This window comes from Pleurodeles waltl, chromosome 2_2 (genome assembly GCF_031143425.1).
Source record: "Pleurodeles waltl isolate 20211129_DDA chromosome 2_2, aPleWal1.hap1.20221129, whole genome shotgun sequence".
Lineage (NCBI taxonomy): Eukaryota > Metazoa > Chordata > Amphibia > Caudata > Salamandridae > Pleurodeles > Pleurodeles waltl.
Genome location: NC_090439.1, coordinates 194,376,177 through 194,395,742, shown reverse-complemented (window position 1 = coordinate 194,395,742; position 19,566 = coordinate 194,376,177). Strand labels below are relative to the sequence as shown.

Below are 19,566 nucleotides of genomic sequence, written 5' to 3'. Positions count from 1 at the left end.
GGTACCCAGGGTATTGGGGTTCCAGGAGATCCCTATGGGCTGCAGCATTTCTTTTGCCACCCATAGAGAGCTCTGACAATTCTTACACAGGCCTGCCACTGCAGCCTGAGTGAAATAACGTCCACGTTATTTCACAGCCATTTACCACTGCACTTAAGTAACTATATGTCTAACCTTTACCTGGTAAAGGTTGGGTGCTAAGTTACTTAGTGTGTGGGCACCCTGGCACTAGCCAAGGTGCCCCCACATCGTTCAGGGCAAATTCCCCGGAATTTGTGAGTGCGGGGACACCATTACACGTGTGCACTGGACATAGGTCACTACCTATGTACAGCGTCACAATGGTAACTCCGAACATGGCCATGTAACATGTCTAAGATCATGGAATTGTCACCCCAATGCCATTCTGGCATTGGGGAGACAATTCCATGATCCCCTGAGTCTCTAGCACAGACCTGGGTACTGCCAAACTGCCTTTCCCGGGGTTTCACTGCAGCTGCTGCCAACCCCTCAGACAGGTTTCTGCCCTCCTGGGGTCCAGCCAGGCTTGGCCCAGGAAGGCAGAACAAAGGACTTCCTCAGAGAGAGGGTGTTACACCCTCTCCCTTTGGAAAAAGGTGTCAGGGCTGGGGAGGAGTAGCCTCCCCCAGCCTCTGGAAATGCTTTGATGGGCACAGATGGTGCCCATCTCTGCATAAGCCAGTCTACACCGGTTCAGGGATCCCCCAGCCCTGCTCTGGTGCGAAACTGGACAAAGGAAAGGGGAGTGACCACTCCCCTGACCTGCACCTCCCAGGGGAGGTGCCCAGAGCTCCTCCAGTGTGCTCCAGACCTCTGCCATCTCGGAAACAGAGGTGCTGCTGGCACACTGGACTGCTCTCAGTGGCCAGTGCCAGCAGGTGACGTCAGAGACTCCTCCTGATAGGCTCTTACCTGTGTTGCTAGCCTATCCTCCTTCCTAGGTAGCCAAATCTCCTTTTCTGGCTATTTAGGGTCTCTGCTTTGGGGAATTCTTTAGATAACGAATGCAAGAGCTCATCAGAGTTCCTCTGCATCTCTCTCTACACCTTCTGCCAAGGAATCGACCGCTGACTGCTCAGGAAGCCTGCAAAACCGCAACAAAGTAGCAAAGACGACTACTGCAACCTTGTATCGCTGATCCTGCCGCCTTCTCAACTGTTTTCCTGGTGGTGCATGCTGTGGGGGTAGTCTGCCTCCTCTCTGCACTAGAAGCTCCAAAGAAATCTCCCGTGGGACGACGGAATCCTCCCCCTGCAACCGCAGGCACCAAAAGAACTGCATCACCGGTCCTCTGGGTCCCCTCTCAGCACGACGAGTGTGGTCCCTGGAACTCAGCAACTCTGTCCAAGTGACTCCCACAGTCCAGTGACTCTTCAGTCCAAGTTTGGTGGAGGTAAGTCCTTGCCTCCCCACGCTAGACTGCATTGCTGGGTACCGCGTGATTTGCAGCTGCTCCAGCTCCTGTGCACTCTTCCAGGATTTCCTTTGTGCACAGCCAAGCCTGGGTCCCCGAGACTCTAACCTGCAGTGCACAACCTCCTGAGTTGTCCTCCGGCGTCGTGGGATCTCCTTTTGTGACTTCGGGTGAGCTCCGGTTCACTCTTCTTTGTCGTGCCTGTTCCGGCACTTCTGCGGGTGCTGCCTGCTTCTGTGAGGGCACCCTATCTTGCTGGTCGCCCCCTCTGTCTCCTCACGCAATTGGCGACATCCTGGTCCCTCCTGGGCCACAGCAGCATCCAAAAACCCTAACTGCGACCCTTGCAGCTAGCAAGGCTTGTTTGTGGTCTTTCTGCGTGGGAACACCTCTGCAAGCTTCTTCACGACGTGGGACATCCATCCTCCAAAGGGGAAGTTCCTAGTCCTCTTCGTTCTTGCAGAATCCACAGCTTCTACCATCCGGTGGCAGCTTCTTTGCATCCTCAGCTGGCATTTCCTGGGCATCTGCCCAATCTCGACTTTGTCGCGACTCTTGGACTTGGTCCCCTTGTTCCACAGGTACTCTCGTCCGGAAATCCACCTTTGTTGCATTGCTGGTGTTGGTCTTCCTTGCAGAATTCCCATATCACGACTTCTGTGCTCTCTGGGGAATATAGGTGCACTTTACACCTACTTTTCAGGGTCTTGGGGTGGGCTATTTTTCTAACCCTCACTGTTTTCTTACAGTCCCAGCGACCCTCTACAAGCTCACATAGGTTTGGGGTCCATTCGTGATTTGCATTCCACTTTTGGTGTATATGGTTTGTGTTGCCCCTATACCTATGTGCTCTCATTGCAATCTATTGTGACTATACATTGCTTGCATTACTTCCTTTTGCTATTACTGCATATTTTTGGTACTGTGTACATATATCTTGTGTATATTTGCTATCCTCATACTGAGGGTACTCACTGAGATACTTTTGGCATATTGTCATAAAAATAAAGTATCTTTATTTTTAGTATATCTGTGTATTGTGTTTTCTTATGATATTGTGCATATGACACCAGTGGTATAGTAGGAGCTTTGCATGTCTCCTAGTTCAGCCTAAGCTGCTCTCCATAGCTACCTTCTACCAGCCTAAGCTGCTAGAAACACCTCTTCTACACTAATAAGGGATAACTGGTCCTGGTACAGAGTGTAAGTACCCCTTGGTACCCACTACAAGCCAGGCCAGCCTCCTACAATATGTTTCCCCCTTCACCCTTCAACATGCCTCAGTGGGACCTTAATTCAGTTCTCACCTACCTCTTGTGTGCTCCCTTTGAGCCACTGCACAATTGTCCCCTCCGCCTGCTTACCATCAAGACAACCTTTCTGGTGGTGAAAGCATCTGTCCTGCCCAGAGGCTTATTGACCTGCAGGCTTTATCATCCAAGCCTTCTTATCTGACTGTGTTTCCAGACAAGGTGGTGCTTTGCACCAGAGCCTCTTTCCTGCCAAAAGTGGTGAACCCATTTTATTTGGGAACAGTCTGTCACTCTGCCGACCTTTTATGCTCCTGTGTTGGCATTCAACCATGGCCGCACAAAAAAGTTCCAGGTGGACAACCAACTCTTTGTGGGGTATGATGAAGCAAAGAATGGTCAGCAGTACAGAATGATGAAGCAAAGAATGATCCGCAGTGCTTAACTATGGCTGTGCAATTTTCGTTTTTGTTATTTTTTTATTCTATTTTTTTCATATTTCGTTCTTAGCACAATTAAAGGTTGTGAATAATTCAGCTTTTTCTCTGCTCTATTTTTTTCAGGTCCGTGTGGGAGAAGTGGGTGGAAACACACTGGGTTTCTACGGCTGTCAGTTTAGTCCAGAGGGATCAATGATTCTTGCCCACACCTTCAATGGAGCACTGCACCTCTGGAGACAGAATCCATCCATAAAAGTAAATCTGTTGAATGATTAGCAAATTATTAGTAACTTTAGTAGAGGGTACTTCAATTCAGGATTTTGAATGTTGAGGAGGACTGTTTGAAGTGTTATGGGGGCGATGTTTTGAGCAAATGACAGTTGTCACAGTTAAGTGAATGGCATGGTTACTGTCATAGTTATTTTCAAATTCATCTTCAAGTTGCTTTAAAATAAGAGGTCTCAGTAGGACTTGTAATAAAATCTGAGACAGCATCAAATCATCAGAAAGATCGAGGAAGGAAGGGTCATGAAGAAACCAGACACAAACAATGGAGACAATAAATTAAACTAATTAAAATGCAAAAAATATTAGGTGAGTGTTGCTCCCTTAAAAGAGCGTAAACTCACCATCACTCTATTTATCGGGCAGAATGTTCACCCAACGGTTAGGTAGACCTGGTTATACCCTATCATAGAAATGTAGTCAGACTGTATATTCTGGGCCCGTAGTAGCATGTGGCAAACTTGAGATTGGCAAACACTGATGTATTACCTTCCACATAATTGTATCTTTAGAAGATTGATGACTGCCTAAGGTGAATATTCCGAGTCGTACTCCCAGATAATCGACTGAGTGCTTGCTTATCTTCAAAGACCACAGGGTTCAACTAAAAGACGATGATCTATCGATTTAAATTCTTTTCCACTCATTATGATCGTACATTCTCTGAAAGATGGAAGGAGGATACATGAATCTCAATTAGTTTGAGTGAATTGTTTAAAAGGTGTGCATTATCCTTACATGTGTTCCATAGGGTGGATTGGTGGCATTGTGATCTTCCTAAAAAACGCATTTAAATGTTGAGTGTGTAGTAGGTTGTCTCTGTTTAGTGATTTGAATGAAGGTGTCCTTATTTTTTATTTATAGCTATTTCTGTGTTTATCCGATTTTAATGAAGTTGTGCAAATATAACTAAGTCCCTGACTGATGTCCCTGGTTCTGACGTTTCCTTGTTGCCGCCCTTTCAATTTACAAGCTACTTCATCTGATGCTCTAAGGTTAATTCGTTTCCCGACTCTGCTGTTTGTAATTTATAATCTTGTATTTATTCTTCATAGGGAACTGTGAGGCTCAGGTCCTTGAAGGTATGTTTCATAAGGTTATATGCCGGCATGACAGAGGGCTAGTGTGTTGACGGTTGTCAAGGCTGTGCTCTGTGGTTATAGTGTTTTATTGTAGTCGAGTGCTATGCTTTGTATGTCTTCATTGGTATGGGCAGCTATTCATTTTGGCATTTATTAACACAGGGATTCTTAAAACAGGTATTTTAGTTAACAGTAATAATAGAGAAGGTGATTTTGGTCCAAGGAGGCAATTAGAAATAGCTGTACCAATTTAGAAGTGGAATTATTAATGTTTAGCTACATAGCCAGTGTGTGTGTGAGTTCTGATTTGTAGGTGGGTCTAACAACGTGTGTTTGCTGTACTGTTGTATTGTAACCTGAGTGATACACTGAGTGAAGGGTTGTTTTGAGAATGACCTCGAGTCGAGGGGTTGAGTATTGTTGTTTTCAGTGGTGTAGTGTAAGTGAGGAGATGATAAGTTATAGGGTGAAAATGAGGAGTTACTAAGAGACTATTGTGAGGTGTGCCCCAGAGCATGTTGGAATTTGTAATGGCTGGAATGTTGTGAATTTAATTTGCACATTAGAACTCAGGTCAATGTCTCTGGGTGAGGTTATCGGATTATACAGGGAGTGCAGAATTATTAGGCAAGTTGTATTTTTGAGGATTAATTTTATTATTGAACAACAACCATGTTCTCAATGAACCCAAAAAACTCATTAATATCAAAGCTGAATATTTTTGGAAGTAGTTTTTAGTTTGTTTTTAGTTTTAGCTATGTTAGGGGGATATCTGTGTGTGCAGGTGACTATTACTGTGCATAATTATTAGGCAACTTAACAAAAAAAAATATATACCCATTTCAATTATTTATTATTACCAGTGAAACCAATATAACATCTCAACATTCACAAATATACATTTCTGACATTCAAAAACAAAACAAAAACAAATCAGTGACCAATATAGCCACCTTTCTTTGCAAGGACACTCAAAAGCCTGCCATCCATGGATTCTGTCAGTGTTTTGATCTGTTCACCATCAACATTGCGTGCAGCAGCAACCACAGCCTCCCAGACACTGTTCAGAGAGGTGTACTGTTTTCCCTCCTTGTAAATCTCACATTTGATGATGGACCACAGGTTCTCAATGGGGTTCAGATCAGGTGAACAAGGAGGCCATGTCATTAGATTTCCTTCTTTTATACCCTTTCTTGCCAGCCACGCTGTGGAGTACTTGGACGCGTGTGATGGAGCATTGTCCTGCATGAAAATCATGTTTTTCTTGAAGGATGCAGACTTCTTCCTGTACCACTGCTTGAAGAAGGTGTCTTCCAGGAACTGGCAGTAGGACTGGGAGTTGAGCTTGACTCCATCCTCAACCCGAAAAGGCCCCACAAGCTCATCTTTGATGATACCAGCCCAAACCAGTACTCCACCTCCACCTTGCTGGCGTCTGAGTCGGACTGGAGCTCTCTGCCCTTTACCAATCCAGCCACGGGCCCATCCATCTGGCCCATCAAGACTCACTCTCATTTCATCAGTCCATAAAACCTTAGAAAAATCAGTCTTGAGATATTTCTTGGCCCAGTCTTGACGTTTCAGCTTGTGTGTCTTGTTCAGTGGTGGTCGTCTTTCAGCCTTTCTTACCTTGGCCATGTCTCTGAGTATTGCACACCTTGTGCTTTTGGGCACTCCAGTGATGTTGCAGCTCTGAAATATGGCCAAACTGGTGGCAAGTGGCATCGTGGCAGCTGCACGCTTGACTTTTCTCAGTTCATGGGCAGTTATTTTGCGCCTTGGTTTTTCCACACGCTTCTTGCGACCCTGTTGACTATTTTGAATGAAACGCTTGATTGTTCGATGATCACGCTTCAGAAGCTTTGCAATTTTAAGAGTGCTGCATCCCTCTGCAAGATATCTCACTATTTTTGACTTTTCTGAGCCTGTCAAGTCCTTCTTTTGACCCATTTTGCCAAAGGAAAGGAAGTTGCCTAATAATTATGCACACCTGATATAGGGTGTTGATGTCATTAGACCACACCCCTTCTCATTACAGAGATGCACATCACCTAATATGCTTAATTGGTAGTAGGCTTTCGAGCCTATACAGCTTGGAGTCAGACGACATGCATAAAGAGGATGATGTGGTCAAAATACTAATTTGCCTAATAATTCTGCACTCCCTGTATATTGTTTGGGTGCTGTTGGTTCTGTCTTGACTTGGCCAGATATCTATTGTAACACAGTACTGCAGCTAATGCTGTGGAGTCACACGTGTAGGAAAGTGCCCATTTTAGCATGGTAACTCCCCCCAACTTTTTGCCTGATTTTGATGGTGACTTGACTGAGAGTGTGCTGGGATCCTGCTTACCAGGCCCCAGCTCAGTGTTCTTTCCCAAAATTATACCATTGTTTCCCCAGTTGACACACCAATGGGGCACAATTAAGTCCCTTCTAAAAAGTACCAGTGGTACCAAGGGCTCTGTTGCAGGGAGAGTCCCTAAGGGCTGCAGCATTTATTGTGCCATTCTAAAGGACCCCTCACCAAACACATGCACACTGCCATTGCAGCATGGGTGATTTGGGGGTGGGGGGGAGAAGTTAAAGTAGACATGGCATCCCTCTCAGGGTGTCATGCCCACAAACCACTGTGGCATAGGTAAGTCACCCCTCTAGCAGGCCTTACAGCCCTAAGATAGGGTGCCCTATACCCCAGGTGAGAGCACAGCTGTATGAGGAAGATGCCCCTACAGTGTCTAGGCATTCTTAGACATTGTAAGTGTAGTGTGGCCATATTAAGTACATGGACTGGGAGTCTGTCCTTACGAACTCCACAGCTCCAGGATGGCTTCGCTGAAGTCCGGGAAGTTTCGTTTTAAACTTCTCAGCACAAGAAACCCACACTGATTAAAGTGTTGGATTTATTGTAAAATACACACAGAGGGCATTTTAGAGATATCGCCTGTATTTTACCCAACCCTTTAGTACAGGGCTGACCGGTCTGTGTCAGCCTGCCACTAACAGACATGTTTCTGACCCCATTGGGTGAGAGCCTTTGTGCCCTCTAGGGGTTAAGAAACAAAGCCTGCTCTGGGTTGAGGTGCTTCACACCTCCCCCCTGCAGGGACTGTAACACTTGGTGGTGAGCCTCAAAGGCTCAGGCCTCCTGTTACAGTGCCCCAGGGCATTCCAGCTAGTGAAGTTGCCTGCCCGCCGGATCAGGCCCCACTCTTGCTGTCAGGTCCGGTAGGAAAATTATGTAAAACAGGGAGGAGTAACCACTGCAGCTCAGACCACCCCTTAGGTGTCCAGAGCTGAAGTGGCCCCCTCCGTGCAGAATCCTCCATCCTCTTTTGAAAGATAGAGACCAATACGATTAGGAATATGCTCCGCTCCCCAAAGGGAATGGGCACCGGAAGGGTGTAGCCACCCCCAGGGACATTAGCCATTGGCTACTGATCCCTGTAACGCTCCTAAATCTAGTATTTAGGGGCTCCCATGAACCTCAATCACCAGATTCCTGGCAACCTCAGAAGAAAGGAGGACAGCTAAGCTGACCCCAGCAGTGAAGACTGTAGATGACAACTGACATGGCCCAGCCCTACCGGCCTGTCAGCAGCTTCAAAAACCCCTGCCTCAAGAAGGCTTCATCTTGCAGGACCACCAACCTCTACAAACCCCCAGAGGATTGCCTTCCATGCAGAGGCCCAAGAACTCCCGAGGACAGCAGCCCTGTCCAGAAGAAATCACCAAAAGGACTCCAAAACAGCGCTGGATACGCGAGCCCTGTCCACTCTGTGCCAAACGCCCACAGCCTTTAAGTCCAGGTGTCCCACTGGTCCAGAGAAGGTCCTCAGACGATTCCGACCTCGAGTCCATCCTTGGTTGACCCCTCCTGGTCAACACGACGATACCTGCAGCTTGACTGGATCAGAGGAAGATTCCTGATGCCGAAAGGGACCCCTACATACTACTCAGTGAAAACACTAGATGGTTGGGTAACTGGAAGTGAAGTGCATGACTATGATGGGCTTTATAATTTGTTTATGAAAGAACATCTTTTATGTAACTAATTCAGTGACAAGTTGCATCATTATCTGGTGGACCTAGGTCCATTTTCTCCCCAGGAATTGGGAAAGAAGGCAGACCACTGGGTCAAGACTAGGCTGACCAAGACTTCCAGTGGGGGTGACCAAAAGAAAGGGGTTTCAAAGCCTCCCCAGCTCAGGGGAAGGGTGGGGAGACACCTAAGGATAAAAGCAGAGAGTATTCTAAAGGCCTCCAAAAACCTGAGCAGGATGGCGGCCCCTAGCCTCTTCACAAACTTCACATGGGTACAAGAGTAAAAAAGTTGATTCCAAAAAAGGCCTAGTGTTTCAACGGTAAACAGAATGGACACCACACTGGTGACTTAGCCTGTCCTAAAAAGAATCCCCCTAGTACTGCACCAGCTAGCACTGGTTCAGCCAGTCTCCAGGTGGGAACAACAGTGCGCCCAGGGCAACGCAGGGGTTCGCACTGAAGCTACTTTGGTTTCTGAGGGTGGGGTACATGTTGCCACTCTTGCTATCTGGCCCTCTAATGTAAACAAATACAGACAACATCCCTTGATTAATGGGACTAAGGTAGAAGCCCTGAGGGATACATGAGCCAGTGTCTCCATGGTGACAGAAAAACTGGTTTCCCCAGGACAGTATCTGGCTGGACAAACTTATCCAGTCACCAATGCTGACAATGTAACTAAAGTCTATCCCATGGCGACTTTAGAATGGGGAGGGGTTACCAACCTGAAACAGGTAGTGGTCTGTTCTGCAGTCCACGTTGAATGTCTGTTGGGAATGACTGGAGTCCTCAGCTTGGGCTGAGGTAGAATTCAAAACCCATGCAGCCATGCTGCGAATCCAAGATGGTGTGTGAAGACTAGAGCACAGAGCAGAATACAGGGTGAAAAAGAAGTGTTGGAGCCTGGAATAATGGCCCAGCAGAATAAGGTCCAGCTGTGCCCGGGACAGAGAACCTATTCCACTCATGAAGGCCCTGAGGCAGCAAGCAGCTGCACAGGAAGAGGGAGATGTCAGTGGCTCCCATAGAGTCTATTGGGAGGAGGGACTCCTGTACACTGAGGCCAGAGACCCCAAACCTTGTGCAACCAGGAGAGTGCTAGTGCCTCAGCAGTTTAGGGAATTCATCCTCAGTTTATCCCATGATCTAAACCACATGTGGAAAGAGAGTAGGGTGACTTACAAGTTCACCACACCATACCATCCACAAACCAATGGACTTGGTGGAAGGTTCGTCAAGACATTGAAGGGCATGATCAAGGGGCTCCCTGAAAAACTCAAAAGGAGATGAGATGTTCTCCTGCCATCTTGCTTTTCACCTACAGAGAGGTGCCTCAGATGGGAGTAGGGGTTTCTCCCTATGAACTTCTGTTTGGCCACCCTGTTAGGGGACAACTTGTACTTGTGAAGGAAGGTTGGGAGAGACCTCACCACAAGCCTAAGCAAGAGGTGGTGAACTATGTACTGGATCTCAGCACTAGGATGGCAGAGTAGATGGAAAAAGCATCCAGAAACCTTGAGGTCAGCCAACAGCTCTAGAAACAGTGGTATGACGAAAAGGCTGTACTTGTGGAGTTTAAACCAGGTCAGAAGGTATGGGTTCTGGAGCCTGCGGCTTCCAAGGCACTTCAGGACAAGTGGAATGGCTCTTATCCTACCCTAGAATAGAAAAGTGAGGTCACCTGCTTGGTAGACCTGGGCACTAACAGGGCACCCAAAATGGTGAGCCATGTGAACTGCTTCAAGCTTTACTGTGACAGGGCTGATGTGACCATGCTGATGGTTACTGACGAGGAGCAGGAAGCAGAGAGTGAACCTCTCCCTGACCTCTTCTACTCAGACACCCTCACTGCCCAACAGCAGGCCGACTGCAAGCAAGTCCTACAGCAATTTGCAGAGCTCTTCTCCTTAACCCATGAACAGACACACCTGTGTAGTCATGATGTGGACACAGGAGACAGCTTGCCTGTCAAATCCTAGATCTATTGGCAGTCTGATCAAGTTAAGGAGAGCATCAAAGTTGAAGTCAACAAGATGCTGGACTTAAGTGTTATTGAACCCTCTGACAGTCCCTGGGCTAGCCCAGTGGTCTTAGTTCCCAAACCTCATCCCCGTGGTGGAAATAAAGAAATTAAGTTCTGTGTGGACTACAGAGGTCTCAACTCTGTCAACAAGACAGATGCTCGTCCTATTCAAAGGGCTTATGAGCTGATGGACAAATTAGATGCAGCAACGTTTCTCAGTACCTTTGACTTGACTGCAGGATACTGGCAAACTCGAATGGCACCCAGAGCAAAAGAAAATATAGCATTCACTACACCTGATGAGCATTATCAGTTCACTGTTATGCCATTTGGTATAAAGAATGCCCCTGCCACCTTCCAAAGGTTGGTGAATCAAGTCCTTGCTGTCTTGGAGTCCTTCAGTGCAACATATCTTGATGATATTGCTGTGTTAATCTCCTCCTGGCAGGATAACCTGATCTACCTGGAGAATGTTTTGCAGGCCCTGCACTCTGCAGGCCTCACTATCGGTACATCCAAATGCCTAATACGTCAGGGCACTGTTGTGTGCTTGGGCCACCTTGTAGGTGGAGGCCAAGTGCAACCCTTACAGCCCAAGATCCAGACAATTCTGAACTTGGAAGCTCCTGAAACTCAGGCTTAAGTCAGGGCATTCCTTGGTTTGACTGGTTATTACAGGAAGTTTGCGAAGGGGTATGGGCCCATTGTGACCCCCCTCACAGAACTACTTCTAAGAAGATGCCCAAGAAAATAAAGATGACTGTTAGTTGTCAAAAGGCCTTTGACACCCTGAAGGAGACTATGTGCTCAACGCCAGCTCTCAAAGCTCCAGGCTACTCTACGCAGTTCACTGTGCAGACAGATGTCTCTGAACACGGGATAGGAGCGGTCCTGTCCCAAACCAAAGATGATGGCCATGACCAACCTGTCGCTTTAATTAGTAGGAGGTTACTCTCCAGGGAACAGTGTTGGAGTGCCATTGTTAGAGAGGCCTTTGCTGCAGTTTTGTCCCTGAAGAAGTTAAGACCATACTTGTTTGGTACTCACATCATTGTTCAAACTGACCACAGACCTCTCAGATGGCTGATGCAAATGAAATGTGAGAACAGTAAACTTTTGAGGTGTTCCATCTCCTTACAGAGAATGGACTTTTCAGTGGAACATAGACCTGGGACTGCCCATGCCAATGCAGATTACCTTTCCAGGTTTTTCCACTTAGACAATGAAGATTCTCGTGAGAAAGGATAGTCTCATCCTTTTTCGTTTGGGAGGTGGTTGTGACCCCTATAGCATGGTTGCCCCCCAACCCTCCCGCTCCTTTTGCCTGAGGTTGATGATGACTTGACGGAGAGTGTGCTGGGATCCTGCTAACCAGGCCCCAGTACCAGTGTTCTTTTCCAAAACTGTACCATTGTTTCCCCAATTGGCAGACCATGCCAAAAGGGGCCCTTTCCTACAACATGCAGTTTTGCCTCTGGGTGCTAATATTAGTGCAAGGAGCTGTACCTAAAATACATTAAAAATAAAAAAGATCAAATGTGTGAAACTGTTGACATTCTGAATTGAGAACTTCAAGGTGCTATTATTTATTAATCATCAGGAGATATTAATGTTGCCTGGATGTTCTAGTTTATTTAAATTGTGCACTGCTGCTTACACTGCGTTGAATGTAATCCCCTTTTATTTTAGGGGGAGTGGACTCCAGCTGTGGTCATTTCAGGACATTTCAACAGTGTCCAGGGTTTGAGGTGGGACCCTGAAGGAGACTTTATACTAACAGTAGGTTTAGATCAGACAACAAGGCTATTTGCTCCAGGGAAGAAGAAAGACCGGTCACAGGTATATTATGTCAAATAATATTTAAGTCAATTGAACCTCCTCTGTTTTTCTCAATTCAAACCTTATAACATCTAAGTGATATTTTTTATTAGAACTTTCATAATTCATGCATTTAACTAAAGTATTGTACTTACTGGAGTCTTTGTTCACTCACTCCCCTTTCTCTTTCTATCTCACAAATGTTTCAATTGGAACATGTATTTATAAAAGCCAGAATCTGCTAATTTGTCTTTCCTGTTCTCTTTATTTATTTATGCGCTTTATAAAAATGCAGCATGCCTCAGCTCACCTTTTATAAGTGACCTAAGACGTTGTCAGTTAGTCCTCTTTTGTAATCCCTTACCCTAAATAGTCATACATGATTTTCTTCTGACTTTTATAGTGATTAGTAGGGTATTGGATCTGCCTTAGGTATACCAAGACCATGGTGTGAGTAAAAGGGTCTTGTCCTTCTTCGGGATAGTTAGGATAATGCCGGCTTGAAGACCGATTCCTTTTTGAAGAACATCTTTAAGTCTTTACTGGGCCATTGATGACTAAACCAACTTGTGATATACTGCGGAACGCAGCACACACATTTTTCTTTTTTTAGTATTGCAAAAGGTTTACATTTGCGGTCCCTGGGGAGGCATTTTAACCCTTTGCTCAAGACACTGCAAAAGGTTGAAAGAGAAAGAAATAGAAAGGGAATGTGAGAGAAAAGAGCAAAGAGAGAAAAAAGAAAGGAAAGAATGACAGAATAGGCGAAAAGGCAGAAGAGAAAGAAAGTCAAACAAGAAATAAAGAAGCAGAGAAAGATGGAAGAAAGAGAAAAGGGAGCGAAAGAATGAGGAAAAAATACTGAAATAAACAGAAAAAGGAGATTAAATAAGAAAGAAGAAGAAAATGTAAGAGGGTGAAGAAAAAAGAAAGAATTAGCTACAGGAATGAAACATAGATAAAGAAAGAAAGATTGTCAAAGTAAGAAGTACAAAAAGAAAAATGTTAGAGCACCACATAGAAAGAGGAAAGAAAGTAGGCAAGATGAAGAAAAAGACAACTCAAAAAGGATGGAAAGTAAGGAAAGTCGAAAGTAAGAGAAAGAAAGGGAAATAGTAAAAGAAATAAGGAGAGCTAGAGAAAGGGGCACTAGTGGAGGAAGAAAGGAGAAAAAGAAAGAAAAGTACAAGAAATAAGCACAAGAAAGAAGGAAAATGAAGATAAGATTGAGAAAAAATTTAAAAAAGAAGAGGGAAAAGAATGAAAAGAAGAAAGGTATGACAAAAGAGAAAATGTAAAGAAGGACAAAAATCACGAAAATGGGAGAATGGAAAAGTAAATAGAGAAAGTAGAAAGCAGAAACAGGTAGGAAAATAGAAATAATTAAAGATCAAAGGAAATAAGAATTGAGGAAAATTGAGAAAAATAAGGAGAGAAAGAAAGGCGAACAATTAGAGAAACAATGGAAAGAATCTGAAAAAGGAGGAAAGAGAATGAAAGATGAAATAAAAAGTAAACAAAACAAAAGTGGAAAATAGAGGAAATTGAGAAATGTGTAGAAATTTGAAAAAGAGAAAAGTGGCAAGATTAAAATTAAAGACAAGAAGAAAAAAGGAAGAGAAAGAAACTGGAAAAGAATGCACTTAGTATGTAAATTAATAAAATATTTATTTTAGTTAATTAAGTGGTTCATTGCAGATGATGGTCTCAGACCGTCCGGCGTACCAGTCCTCGTGTGCTGAGCATCAGAGGAATTTCCTTTCATTTCAGCTTCGGAAGCTGGAGAAGAACTTCCCCAGACCCCACGCTTGGCTTGCTGACATCATTTTAGAGAAAATGATTCTTTTCTCCAATCTGCCCTGGCAGTGGGAGAAAACTCACTAGAGCACCACAGGGGAGGGGAGGGTGAGACCCCCACCTCCGCAACAGGCTAGAACTCCCCCTGGCCCAAAAGTATTTTCTTCTACCCTTCCCACGGTGCAGATTAGAGGTTCTTACCTCCAATCTGCCCTCTGGGGGGAGCAGAAAACTTTCTAGATACCAGGACCTTTTTTGCGCACAATGGGTGGGGCAGCCCTCCCAGGCATTGGGCCTAGCCCCCACCCACCCAATGACCCCCGGCAGCACCCCAAACCCCCCCCCCCTCCAAATCAGGGGCAGATAGCTGTTTTCCCTTAGTCTGCCCCCCGGTGGGGACACAAAGCCCACTAGACCACCAGGGCTTATATTTGGAGGGGGATTTCCCCATCTCACTGTAATGGGCTTGTGTGCCCTCCTCCCCCAGTCCCATAAGTCTTTCTGCTCCCCTCGGGCATATTGAAGGTTCTTAGCTCCAATCTGCTGCTCCGAGCTGGGGGGTAAGGGGGCCCACTAGACACTAGGGTTTTTTATGACAGAATGGGTGGACACAGCCCTCTTAGGCCTTGGGCCTAGCACCCAGCCAAGTAAATAACCCCTAGCAGTCTTTCTGCCCCAGCAGGGGGGAGATCGGAAGTGTTTTCCCCCAATCTTCCCCCAGCAGGAGGCAGAAAGCCCACTAGACAAGAGGGATTATATTTGGAGGCGGGAGCGGCCCCCTGGCTATGGGCTAATGCTCCCTGTGGGCATATGGAGATTATCTCCAATCTGCCCCTGGAGGAGTAGGAAGCCCACTAGACACCAGGGGTGTGATTTTTTTCGTGTGGAGAAATGGGTGGCATGCCTAGGCATTGGGCCTAACCCCTCCCTACAAATGACAGTCATTGTGAATGGGGGGGGGACAATAAAGAGGTCTTTAACTCCAGTCTGCCCTGGTGGCAGGGGCATAAAGCCCACTAGACACCAGTGATGTGATTTTTTTTTGCTGCAAGATGTGGGGGTGGGCTGCCGACACATCAGGTCAAACCTCCACCACCAATATGACCCCATCAGTCTTCCTCCCCCCTACCCCCCCAAGAACTAAAGCATCCCCATCTTTTTGGCAAGACAGACATTTTGATTTTGGATGCTTTTTTGATATACAAATGGGTAGCAGAGTTGGGCTAAGTCCCAGTATTGTACTACTTCTATGCTGAATGGCTGCACTTTTTGGGCTCCGGTCAGCTGCCATCTGGGGAAACCTAATAAAAAGCAGACATTTCTGAAAACTTGATATCTGGGGGAGTCCAGGGTGGTATGCCTTGCGTGAATCCAATAAAGTTTTCTTACCCACCTCTTTGTCTAAAATTGCAATTACATCACAGAAATGCAAGAAAAGTGTGCAATTTTAGTCAAAGTTTGAAGTTTGCCGGGAATTGTGGGTAAAAAATCTTTCTGGGATCCACACAAGTCATACCACCTTGGACTTCCCTGAGTGTCTAGTTTAAAAAAAAATCTAGGTTTAGTAAGTTTCCCTGTGTGGACGCTGATCCCCATTGCCAAATCACATCATTTTTGTTACTGGAAATGTTGATGTCTCCTCTTTGTATTTTGGGGCTTTTCCTGTTGCGGCACTAGGCCTACTCGCGCAAGTGAGGTGCAATTGTTTTTGGAAACTTAGGGGAATGGTAAATGGTAGGAAGTATGTGTCTCACTGTAGATGCCAGAACTTTCCATCGTATAAATCTGAGGAAAATATGTTTTTTAGTCAAGTTTGAGGTTTGCAAGGGCTTCTGGGTAAGAAAGCCTTTTGAGAGCCATGCAAGTCACCTCACCCTAGTTTCCCCCGATTTCTAGTTTTGTATTGATTTTCAATATTTGTTTTCATTTCAACAGTTAGTTTGTTTGGGAAACCCTTGAGGGATCTATGCAAAAGACCACTTGCTGAATTTAGATTTATTTTCTACTTTTCAGAAATGTATAGCTTTTCCTGATCCCCCATGGATTTCACTCTGAATTCCATCACAAACTGGAAGTAGGTTGAAAGCACACAAAATAGGAAAAATGGACTACCTCTTTGAAAAATGCCAAAACTGTTGTACACAAAAATATTTGTTTTGATTCAGCTCTGCATGTCCCTGTGAGCTGGGTCAAATTATGATTTTAGCATACCAAACCTTTCGTTGATGCCATTTTTTAGAAGAAAAAAAAAAGATGCTTTTTTGTGAAGCCCTTTTGTTTCCTATTTTTCCCAAAAAACTAACATTTTGCTATATTTTGGCTATTTTCATAGTTCCCCACAAGGGAAGCCACAAACCCTGTGTACCTTTAGCATCCCCAGGATGTTAGGGAAAAAAGGGCACAAATTTGGTATGGTTACCCTATGTGGAAACAAAAGTATGGAGGCCTAAGTGCAAACTACCCCAAATAGCCAAAAAAAAGGGCTCAGCACAAGGGGAAAAAACACTAGCATTGAAAGAATTAAAACCAATTACATTGTATGCATACATCACCACAAAGTTAAAAACAGGAAATTACAAAATGATGCAAATACCTTACATAAAAGGGCTGCATAACGCATAGTCCAAACATAATTTACTACAGGTGAAATTTACTGTGTTTTTTTAATCCTTAAGTGCATAATAACATCGAAAATAACTAAATAGCTTAGCACCTAAGCCAGGATATAGAAATGTACACATTGGAATGACTGTTGAGAAAGAACACTGGTGCTGGGGCCTGGTTAGCAGGATCCCAGCACACTGTCATGTCAGCATCAATATCAGGCAAATAGTGTGTGGGGGGTAATCATGCCAAAAGGGGCACTTACCTATATGTTGCGATAAAACTCAATAAAATCAGTTTTTAAAAAAAAAACGGGGAGGGCCACTAATGAGAACTGTCGCAGACAATGTGGACATAGAGGCACCTTTCTTCAAATCCTTTGGGAGTACCCTGGAGTATAACACTACTGGAATGCAGAAATACAATGTATGAATGCTGTATGTAGCAGTACAATGCCTCTCTCAGCCAAGTGGTGCTTACTTCTGGGAGGACACTGAACTGTACTGTCCTGAGCGGACCTGGATGACACTAGGACTTGCAATTGCAAACGCACTATTGCGCGCCTTTCGGGGAGAGATAAGGTACCATGCCTGAGAGACTGGAAGGAGGACATGGACAGGTGCTTCACTGAAGTCTGGGAAGTTTGGTATCAAACTTGTCAGCACAATAAACCCACACTGATGCCAGTTTTGGATTTATTGTAAAATGCACCCTGAAGGCATCTTAGAGATGCCCCCTGTATTTTAACCAACCACTTAGGGCAGGAATGACCAGTCTGTGACAGCCTGCTACTACCAGACAGGTGCCTGACCTCATGGGGTGAGAGCCTTTGTGTTCTTTGAGGCCAGAAACAAAGCCTGTTCTGGGTTTTAGGAGCCCCTCCCTGCAGAATCCTTCATCTTAGTTTGGAGGACAGGGACCAATAGGGTTAGAACTGTGTTCCCCCCTCCAAAGGAAGTGGACTCTGAAAGGGTGTAGTCACCCTCAAGGACAGTAGCCATTGGATATTGCCCTTTGGCCCCTGTAATGCCCCTAAATCCATAATGAATTTAAGGGCTCCCCTGAACCCAGCTCGTTAGATTCCTGGCGACCTCAAGACAAGAAAGAAGGAGGACTGCTAAGCCGACTCCCCAGCAAAGAAGACTACAGACACCAATTGACTTGGCCCATTCCTTCTGGCCTGTCTGCAGCTTTGGAAGCCCTGCTACAAAAAGGCGACACATCCTGCAAGACCAGCAACCTCTACAAACCCCCAGAGGACCAAGAGCACTCAAAGACAGCAGCCCTGTCCATAAGAAACTCCAACAAGGACTCCGGAACTGCCCTGGATACGTGAGTGCTACCCACTCTGCACCTGACACCCACGGCCTGTGTCCAGGTGGCCCACCGGTCTAGAGCAGGTCCTGACCCCTCCTGACCAACACAACGACACTTGCAGCCTAAATCTGGAGGATCCCCCTGACCGCGAGAGAACCGGACGAAGATTCCCGACACCTCAAGAAACCCCTGCACTCGCAGCCGCCTGGCCTTGGTGAATCCGACCACTGGTCCAGCAATGTTCAGCAGGTGGCCCTCCGCCTTGTCCAGCCTGTGGTTTTTTGGGAACCGACCCCCTGGACCCAACCTACAGCATCTTTGTGACCCCGGGGTCCCCCTATTGAAAAGCTTTGGGAACCAGCCGCTGCGCCTGCACCCTACACCTGGCCGCCCCTGTGCCACTGAGGGTGTGTGTTTGGTGCTGACCTGCGGTCCCCTGGTGCTCATCTAATCCCCCCCAGGTCTACCCTCCGGGTACTTACCTCCTGCAGATCTATTTCTGAGTGCCCCCAGTCTCCATAAGATCCCATACTAAACCCAACAGTAAATTTGACATCCTAAGCCCCAGAGACTGGAAATGTAAGTCGAGTACTTACTGCAAAACTAACCAAACACCCCCCCCTACCCCCCCACCCCCACCCCTTAGCCTCTTTTAAGCCTCTGGGTGACCCTGGACTCTGTGCACACTATATCTCATTTTGATATAGTATATACATAGCCAGCTCCCTACACAACACATAACAAAGTTACCACTAGACCTGAATTTTCTGTTAAAATATGCTGAGGTGCCATATTAGCACAGAAAATGGTAATTCACATTCTGGTAACCAGTATCTCTCTCCCCCCCCCCCCCCCCACCTCAAACCTCCCCAACAGTACACTAGTCTGGGGAAAAGAAAGCTGCATGATATATTACAGCTCCTGCTTGTCCCTGTGAATAAGGCACTTTGTCATTGTGGTGTGCATGCCGTCCAGTGGGGATAAAAGGCGTAAGCTGTATCGGGGAATACTGCTGATGTTCATGAGTAAATAATACGGCCCTGAGTGGCTGGTAGTCTGTGGGGGCTGAGGAATCTGGGGAGGTCTCCCACGAGGGGAGAGCAGGATTTTTCAGTATATCTAGCAGTGTCCCCCAGGCTCTAGCGGTATCCAGTGTGTCAGTTCCATGCCGTGCCTCCCTCAGAAGGAGTATTCTCTTGCAGTCAGCCCATTTTACTAATTCTGTGTACCAGGTCGTCAGTCGGGGTCATACCCCGTCCTTCTAGTGTCAGGTTATCTCTCTTTTGGCCAAATTGAGACCGAAGTCTTGAAATTTGCTGGTCCCCTTCATTTTGGAACTATGGGGAAGCCAATGTAGTAAACAATGGCCAGGGAATAAGGGGACCTCTTTGCCTGGTATATCCGCTAATATGCATGTTACCCCTTCCCATTAGTCAATCAGTCAGGGCCATCCCATATCATGTGAATAAGG

General features: G+C 45.9%; 1 protein-coding gene across 7 annotated transcripts in view; it reads left to right on the top strand.

Moving 5' to 3' along the window:
• Positions 1–19,566, top strand: part of ELP2 (elongator acetyltransferase complex subunit 2) — a 1,253,630-nt gene that overhangs the window by 469,867 nt on the left and 764,197 nt on the right. For 6 of the 7 annotated variants that reach the window (XM_069219623.1, XM_069219617.1, XM_069219616.1 and 3 more), the window contains 2 exons: positions 3,249–3,380; positions 12,249–12,398. In XM_069219623.1, the coding sequence (XP_069075724.1) occupies positions 3,249–3,380; positions 12,249–12,398 (282 nt within the window). The remainder of the gene's footprint in view (positions 1–3,248; positions 3,381–12,248; positions 12,399–19,566) is intronic. The other variant, XM_069219622.1, reaches the window with a different exon arrangement.